At 36.2% G+C, this 9,205-nt stretch overlaps 2 protein-coding genes across 2 annotated transcripts in view; both read right to left on the bottom strand.

The window, feature by feature from the left end:
* Positions 1-18: 18 nt before the first annotated feature.
* Positions 19-1,946, bottom strand: LOC21402172 (metacaspase-4). Its single transcript, XM_010094164.2, has 2 exons — positions 1,520-1,946; positions 19-1,128 (listed from the first exon to the last, which is right to left on the bottom strand). The coding sequence occupies exons 1-2, from the start codon at positions 1,863-1,865 to the stop codon at positions 176-178; spliced, it is 1,299 nt and encodes a 432-aa protein (XP_010092466.1). The 5' UTR covers positions 1,866-1,946; the 3' UTR covers positions 19-175.
* A 3,394-nt stretch (positions 1,947-5,340) lies between these two features.
* LOC21402171 (peroxidase 7) overlaps positions 5,341-9,205 on the bottom strand; it is a 4,805-nt gene continuing 940 nt past the window's right edge. Inside the window, exons 3-5 of the mRNA XM_024163044.1 lie at positions 8,764-9,199; positions 6,694-6,929; positions 5,341-6,081 (exon numbers count right to left, since the gene is read on the bottom strand). Of these exons, the coding sequence (XP_024018812.1) occupies positions 5,341-6,081; positions 6,694-6,929; positions 8,764-9,199 (1,413 nt within the window). The remainder of the gene's footprint in view (positions 6,082-6,693; positions 6,930-8,763; positions 9,200-9,205) is intronic.

Here is a 9,205-nt window from a genome sequence, read left to right as displayed (position 1 = left end):
TGGAAATAGAAAAATTCCTTTTTGTCCAAAGTTTCCACTCTCCAAAATCCAAAAGATTACAGGCCACAAAAAGCACAAAAGCACATCTCCAAACCCATATACATAAAACCATCTTTATTCGTCTTTGCTGTAATCTTAAACAAAAGACAACTTTGAAGATCATATGATATGATCATCAGCACACAAAACCAGAATTAACATGATGGTCGCTGCAATAGAGGCCAGGCTGCTGAGTGAAGCCTTGGCTCTTGAGCACTCTCCTTGCCTTAACGACAAGCTCGTGGTTAGAAACATTGCCATCGGTTTCAGCAATGATGGTCTGGATTGCGTTGCTCAGAGCTCCGTAAGCCTCGTCGGTGTTCCCTCCTGGAGTTGCATCTGCAGATGTTTGGTCAGTCTGACAGCCGCTGATCAGGATCCCACCATCGGGCAGTTCCCGCTTGCTCGATCCAGCATACACCTCCTGCTTGCTGCCAACCTGAGTCTCCAATGCTGGCTTTGCATACTCTTCTTCATCGTTGTCTTCGAGCTTATGCTTGAGAAACTCCTGAGCCAGGCTCCCCACCATCCCAAAGAAACTGCCACCACCACCACCACTGTTGCCTCTATCATCATCGCCACCGTGCTTGAGCTTGTTTAGAATGACCTTCATGAACTTCTTAACCTTAGGGCTGGCATCTTCTCCAAAGACATCGAAGAGGGTGGGCCTTAGCTTCCCAACATCAATGTCATCTTTGCCAGTTTTCTGTTTCAACACTTCTATGAGAGTGGAGAGCGGCAGGGACCTGCTCTTGACCCTGATTGAGCCCTCCTCTCCATAAATCTCGGTCTCTCTAATGCTACCATCCTCTTCTTCTTCGTCATTGCCGTCATCATGGTTTCCACGACGAGTGTGGCGAAAGGCAGAAGGGATGTGGATTCCGCGAGATTCAATTGCGTCTTCAACTTTTCGATGCAGGAACTTCTTGAATCCAAAAGAGGATTCAGATTCATCGTCATCGCGCTTGGTGCTCTCGCCTATTTGTTCTTTGGCTTCGTCGATTAGGCCACCGCTGTGGCAGGAATCTGACACAATTGTTATCCTGCATCCTTCCGGAATTTGGTCCACAAAACCCCTGAAGTCGTCATCTGTTGATCAAATGCTTATTACAGATTATGAAGAAGAAAAATCCATGAAGAAACGAAAAAGAACGGAATTTTCACCAGTATTCATAAAGATTGACCTCCGGCGGAACCAACAACACATACAAGTATGTGTCAACATCACGATCATACAAAAAAAAAATTGCAGTCTGAAAACTAAAATCTGTTTGTCTCATAAATCTTTGGAGAAAATTCCATCTCAAAAGATCCGGTCATTTACCAAAAGACGTGAATTTTAATTTAAGGAATTCCTGATCTAAAATCCAAATGCAATTACCAATTTGCAATAATTGAATTCTGAGAATCACGAAATCAGAAATGAAGAATTGAATTCTGATCCAGATAAAAAAAAAGAAAAGAAAGGAAAAGAAAAGACCAGTGATGAGATTCATGTCGCAGGGGACGATGCACTCGTCGTAGCCAGTGTCGTCGTCCTCGCCGGTCTCGGCCGGAAGTCTGGTGCCATGGCCGCTGTAGTGGACGAAGAGGAAGTCCCCTGGCTCCGCCGACTGGATGAGAGCGGCGAGAGCCTGGCGGGTGTTCTTGCCGGTGGGCTGAGTGTAGGAGTCGTCGCTGTCGATGAGAACGGTGATGTCGTCTTCGGAGAAACCGAATCGCTCGATAAGGCAGTTGTACATCCTCTTGACGTCGTTGATGCATCCTCTCAGCTCCGCCTTCGTTCCCGGATAGTTGCATCCGATCAGCACCGCTTTCTTCCCCATCTCTCTCTAAAACTCTCCGACTGTTTGGCTGTGTTCTGTCGCGCTTTTGCCTCCGAAAAGGACACGCTTTGGTGTCTCGTAGTATATACTGTCTAATTTTTGTCTTTCTTAATCGTTGAAACTAAAAACAAATAAGTGAATATGTTAAGATTTGAGATGAATTAAAATTAATAAGTTAATAATTTATATAAATTAATAAATAAGTTAAATTATTATTTTTGTTTATAATTTGTTTAGTTATAAACCATAACTTGGTAAGTTATTCACAATTTTTATCTATAATTTATTTAGTTATGAAACATAACTTGATAAATTTATCTATAATTTATTTGATTATGAATTATAACTTAACAAATTATAACCTATTAATTTTTATAACTAAAAATTAACTTATATATTTTCTTAAAATTTTTATATTGACCTATTTTCTATTATTTAGAATGCAAAATTATGCAAAATGCATAGCCACAGGCAAAGGCAAATGATAGCGTAGAGGTCGGTTCGTGTCTCAAACGTCAAACGTGTTAGTTATATTGGATTGGATTCAAATCCAATCACTTTTTTTTTTTTTTTATATAGGCCCGTTTAATTCGTTAATTTGAGTTTTTAATTTAAGTTGAGATATGATTTTATGTGAGAACTTTTTACTGTAACAAAAAAGTTAAATGTGATTATTTATAAGAGCTTTTTATTATAACAAAATTCAAATTCTAAAATCAAATTAACGAAATGAACGGGGCCATAATTTCCCTGGTTATTCCTATAATTATAATTGAGACCATCTTATTACGGGGCACACAATAAAGGAGACTTTATAATTATAGTACCAACATCATAAAAGTATAATTGTGTAGTATGCTTTTTTCGCAGAGGGAAAAAAAAAAAGGTTATATTATGATAAAAGTATCGTTTACTTTATAGTCCTTTTTCTCTTTCTACCGATCCATTTGTTGCGTGTATATATATTGTCGGCAAAGGAAGGAAGATAATTTGTGGTCGGAATGTACAATTGATATCTTTTGAATTTTGCATAAAAAAAATAGAATTAATTAATTTGAAGACTTGGTTCTAGTGCTATCATGTGGATGTGATTGGTAATTACCAATATTGAGCTTTCGTCCGGCCTTGCATTTAATGGTTGGCTCCGCTGGATATTTTTATTTTTTATTTTTTATTTTTTGGACGACAGGCCGATGAGAAAAATTAGTGCTCATCATGACCATCGATTAGAGTTCCATTCTCTCTATTTAAAGTTTCAGTATATGCTTTAAAAAAAGTCTCAACTTATCAAAATATGTTGGTAATCATTAATTTTTTAGTTGCATGTATAATATAACGGTAATTTTATATTTAATTTAATTATAAAAATGATGTGTTTAAATTATTTCATCCCAAATACAAAAAGGAAAATAAAAAAAAATACTTCAATATCGTTCCCAATTTCAAAACTTATAACGAATGGATGTTTTGAATCTCTCTTTCTCTCTGGAAATTCTTTCGTTCTCCACTAATTTTTAAAAATCTTCAACAACTATTGGCCCGAGGTTCACAGAGTGCACCATAATGGTGGTTCAAAGAGGAAGTGAGAAACAAATGATCAAGAAAAATTCAAAGTTTGATCATTTTTTATATAAAAAAAAATTTAAGGTCTGAAAACTTAATACTTGGGAGAAGATTTCTTTTGCAACAAAACTCAAAAAAAGTTTAAACTAAAGTTACAACTTTATTCAAGTTCACGTTCTTTTAAGTTTCAACTTTATTCAACTTTACTCAACTTTATTCAAGTTACAACTTTAACTCAAGTTATCACTCAAATTCAACTCAAAAATTATACTCAAGTTATACTCTAAAAGAACAACCCCAGATATTTTAAGGGCCTGTTTAGTTCGCTGATTCGAGTTTTCAATTCGAGTTAAGAAGTGATTTTATGTGAGAGCTTTTTACTGTAGCAAAAAAATTAGATGTGATTGTTTGTGAGAGCTTTTTACTGTAGCAAAACTCAAATTCTAAACTCGAATCAGCGAAATGAACGGAGGTATCATTCATCTCACTGACTCGAGTTTTCAGTTTTAAATTTTTACAGTTAAAAAATTTTAAAAAATGTCACAATAATTTTTTCTGTTATAGTTAAAAACTCTCATAAAATATAATATCTTAACTCGAATCTGTAAAACGAACGAGATCTTAATTTCTTTTCTTACATAACCTTACTTTCGAAATAGATGTAAGCAATGATATATAACAAGAATTTTAGAAAGTTTAAACATTAAGCAGAAATAACAATATTGCTATAGGTACGTAATTAAGAATGAAATTTACTTCCAATAGTAGGCGATTTTCAACTTCATCAATACCACCACAAAATTCTCAAACGCTACAATTACGTCTGTTGAATGTTAAGACGAATTGTTTGATGCTGACGTGAAAGCTGATGTGGCAGCTTTATTACAAGTGGATGATATGGAAATTCTTTCTCTGATTAACTTTAATTAATCGGTTAAACATTTACTCCTCAGTAATGCTGTAATATAAATAAACAGAATATATAGAGTTTGTTAGGAGAGAGATTCTTTTTTGCTTTTGTCGGTGCATAGAGAGAGAGAGAGAGAGAGAGAGAGAGAGAGTTAGGGGAAACAGGAGAGAGAATTAGGGAACAACAGGGTTGCGAGCGGAAAATTCATGAAGCTCTGGGATTGTTCTGATTTCTTGTATTGTTTCTTAACTCGGGAAGTCTTTCAAAAGAGCTTTTCTGTTTTTTCCTTTGGTTGATTCTCGGTTGGAGAGATCGACCACAAATTCTTGGTGTAATTCAATTTTTTGGTTGCTGTTAGGAATAGATCTTGGAGGTTGTTATAGAGTTGTGACTGCTCTGGTTTTACAACAACATCTTCTCATAAAAATGTTTATAATACCTAAAAAAAAAAAAAATCTATTGAAATAGCAAGGCTTTAAGTAAAAGGAAAAGAAAAAAAAAAACGATAAAGCTCAAACATAAGTCAATGAAACCTATATTAATTGAATTAGCTAGGGATTACCGTTAAGAAAAGGAATTAGCTAGCTAGGGATCAGAAGCCACCGCACTTATAGCATATATACATAGTTATGATTATGCATATATATAATTAAGAGGCAAGTTTTTCACGACAAGAATTGGATCTCCTCCCCATATACACAAGAAATAGACCAATTCACATGACTATTAATTAATAAGCCCAAGAGACCAATAATATGCAATATTATCCCCCTTAATCAGAATACAATATTAACCCGTAGCTGTATATAATCCCCCTCACAGAAACCAATAATATGCATGCAGTACTACCCTAAGAGACTGCGAGACTCCTTTAACTCTTTTGATCACTTTATTTATTTTAATATATATATATATATATATATATTTATATATATGCGTATGTATATGTGTGTGTGAGACCAACAAAACGACACATATAATTATAAATGGAGCCAAATGAAATCAAGCAGCATTGACAAAATTACAATTGACTCTGATCTCGCCTTTGTCAATAGGCCTCGTCTTGACCTGGACATTCCCAAGCTTCACCATTGACACCGCAAACTGGGTCTCAAAAAGCTGAGGCTGAGAAACCAAAGCCGACACAAAAGGAGACGTTCTTTCATCCGAAAACAGCAGCTGATCGGTTGACAACAAACCCTTTTTGCTCGCAAGATTCGTGTAGTACATTGTATCGAAAGCCTTGGGAGTAGTAACGTCCAGATCCACCAAGTTATGCGGCGATGATCTGCACTTGTTCCTTAAGAGGTTCAAGTAGGTGACGTTAAGCGAGCGATCAGGACTTTTTCCTAGCCTGTGCTGCAACGAAAAGCAAGAGCTTCTTCCAATGGTGTGTGAGCCCGAGAGGACGACCAAGTCGAGCATGTTGAGGCCGCGCAACTTGAAGAAATCGATGAGTCCGGTGACGTTTTCGCGGCCGTGAGGAACGGCGTCGGCCTCCTTGGCCATGGAGATTCTGCCGTCTTTGCGGCCGAATGGGACTTCCCAGAACGGGCCTCCCGCGAAGATGGTGGCGTCCCTTGCGGCGGCGGTTAGGATGTCGGCGCATGAGACGGTCTTCGGACATGTCTTTTCGAGGACGGATTTGATGTCGTCTATTACTCGGAAGCCTCTTAGGGTTTTGCTAGCCTGAGCTCTCCTCTCGCTGCCTCTGTGGTTCAGCAGAACTGACGCATCACAACCCTGCAATATATGTTGGTAAGCACATATATATCATGTATGTTTTTGTTGCATTGCATGTAAAATGATATATTGAATGTCACTTCCTAAGGAATAACTAATATAAGTGGAAAAGAGTTTTTAATTATGACCCGTTTAGTTCGTTGATTCGAGTTTTTAATTCGAGTTGAGATGTGATTTTATGTGAGAGTTTTTTATTGTAATAAAAAAGTTAGATGTGACTGTTTCTGAGAGCTTTTTACTGTAACAAAACTCAAATTCTAAACTCGAATCAGTGAAATGAACGGGATTGTAAATTCCAACGATAAAAAGTCAAAGGGATGTTGAGCAAGACTTTGAGATAGTTTTTCTTATCCTTTTTAAGTGACAAGAATTGATTCTCGCTCGCTTTATATCCTTAAATTAATTACTATTTGATCATCATGTACTAACGTACAATTCAAGATTTATATGTAATGGATATACGAAATGACGGACACAAAATAATCTCTCAGTTTTGGTTAATAGCTTTATTTAAAGAAGGAAGTCGCTAAAAACTTCATCTTGAAGTCTAGAGTCCAAATATCTACAGTAGTAGCTTTAATTAATTAAAGAAGGAAGTCGCTAAAAACTTACCCTGACGGCGCAGTCGTGGAAATGCAAGCGAATGATGGCGGGAGCCAAGGTGGGATCCTGGTTGATCCAAGCTCTCATTCTTCGTTGGATGATGGCTTCAGCATCCGGGCATGTCTTTTCATAATGTGTCACGGACAAGAAAGCTTCAGGAGGCAAAGGCTTTGTGGATTTTTTCTGAGACTTTCGCGAAGCAGGAGCAGAGGCTTTGTTGTTTTGAGATTGATTAACGGCTGATACTACCAAATCATTAGAGACAAAAATCAACAAGAAAACTATAATTATGTGACACAACTTCATGATGAATATTTCTCTATTGCTAATTGGCCTTGTGCTAGGAAAATGTGTAGTATGTGTTATTTCTTTCTCATGACTTTAAATTTTTTGTTTTATAGCTTGACATATAGAGTCATGTAATGTTGGTTTTCTCGTAGAATACGTGAGAAGCACTATTTCTCAAAGAAAAGTGACATGCAAACCAATTATTAAAAAAAAAAAAAAAAAAGACATGCAAACATGTTTGATACATAGGAAGTGATCATATATTTTCAAGTCAAAGCATCGATGTATATAGAAACCAATATTTGTCAAGTAGTCTCTAGTAATAATATTTTATTTTATTTAATTTGATCGAATGATGGGTTTTATTGGGTGAAATAATCCCCTCTTGGAATACAACCGGGATCTCTAGCACAAATTATCTGGCCAAAATTCAACTTTTGGATGTTAATTTTTTCAGTAGATTGTAGATAATTGTCTTAGTTTAAGCTGAATTAGCTGGATACGATTCACGGCATTATTCCCAAATGAACCTTCATCACATTAATATATGACACGAAGGAGCTCTTAGCACTCTCACGATCTCTTATATATATATATATATATATATATTTGTGTGGTAAGACTATTAATATATGAAGAATATTTTAATTTCACAATCCGCGTGTTGAAAAGATCATATCATCAATTCAGGTTTTTTTTTTTCTTTTTTTTGAAGGTCATCAATTCAGTTACATATAACATCCAAGTACACATTATAGTATATTATTTTTTAATGCAAATGAGTTCCTTTTGAAGAAGTTTAAATTGCTTACTGAGTCACTCATTACAACATTTTTTTAATTATAATCATAATCCTCGAGGATTTTCCCTTGCCATTTTTTGTTTTTTTTTTAAAGTCCCTTCCAAATCAAAGATAAGGAAAAGTAAACTTATTATTATGCCCTTTTCTCAAGATATTAGACACATGATATATATATATATATGTCTATATATATATATATATAGATTAATAACTTCACACAAAACCTACGTTTTGGTTGAACTACACGTTTTGGTTTTGAGTTTCATTTTTTTTTGTTTTTGATCTTTTTTTTTTCTCTTGATGGTTTCTTTTGCCCCTTTGCATCTTCTCTTTTTCCTTTACCTTTTTCTCTAGAAGTTTTATACTTTCGTTCTTGCCCTTCTTTTTAACTATTTTTCTTTTATTTACCTAAATTATTTTTTTTGCCAGTAGATTAATAATCTGAGATGCTTGTGAAAAATTTTCATGCTTGTGAACATTGAGAAGGAAACCAATTTATAACCATTTAGAGGTGGTTATCAATTTTAGATTCAACCTTGTTGATGGATGTTTTTGTAGCAAGCCCATATAAGAGTCTAGGCCTAATAATTTTGTCCCATGACATGATTGGGCTCGATTTATAGACCTAAGCCTTACTCGAGAAACTTGTGTGGACAGTGGTTTGGTGGGCCTGGGTAGTCAAACGAGCCCTTTGTTTCTTAGTTTGATCCGATTTCAAGTCCCGCTTTAGGGGTTTAAAATAATTGGACTAAGGAATAAATGAGTGATGGAGAATCCATCCCTAAAAAAATCCCTTATTTGCCTTTTAGGAGTCTTAGAAACCCCTTCCTAAGCTTTTGGAGACTTGAAAGTCTGAGATTTAAGCCGTGGAACCTTCCCATCCAATGCTAGATAAGAAGTTTTTCTACTCTGAAGTGGGCCAAGGATTTGTCACCGTGGCGGCTATTGCTTTGGAGGTGTCACTATGGACACTTCTACGAAGGTGTCACTGTTGATGCCCTCACGAACATGCTTCCCATGCTTTAGAAGACTCCTTTGTGACTGAAGATACCTCCCCTGCTCTGAGAGACTCCTATATGTCTGAAGGTTCTTCCTATGCTCTATGGATATTAAATATGTTAGGTGCTCCAACAACGGCTGTTTGGTCAAAAATTGAAGGCGGCGCTCTTGAGCTGGTTTGAGATGGTGACTTATTTTTGTTGTAAATATTGCTAAAATGAGGAAAGAGTCATGATCATTCAGCTTAATAACACCCGACAAAGGCACGGAGAAGACCTCTTGGACTTCGTCTAGAGATTCCACGACCTCGCCCTTAACTGTTATGATGAAAGTGACGAAGGAGCGCTTGTTGACATTTGCATGAACAATATCATTCTGGAGTACCGGGTGCACTTGGAGAACATTATGATCAACCAATTTTCTCACCTTTTT

Source organism: Morus notabilis, unplaced genomic scaffold (assembly GCF_000414095.1).
Source record: "Morus notabilis unplaced genomic scaffold, ASM41409v2 Scaffold666, whole genome shotgun sequence".
Lineage (NCBI taxonomy): Eukaryota > Viridiplantae > Streptophyta > Magnoliopsida > Rosales > Moraceae > Morus > Morus notabilis.
This window is presented reverse-complemented; position numbering and strand designations above follow the sequence as displayed.

Bases quoted from the DNA above. Each gene is read 5' to 3' on its own strand.
- LOC21402172 (XM_010094164.2), bottom strand. From the start codon at position 1,865: ATGGGGAAGAAAGCGGTGCTGATCGGATGCAACTATCCGGGAACGAAG. The intron at 1,129-1,519 runs GTCTTTTCTTTT...TTTGATCAACAG, and splicing joins CGACATGAATCTCATCACTG to ATGACGACTTCAGGGGTTTT.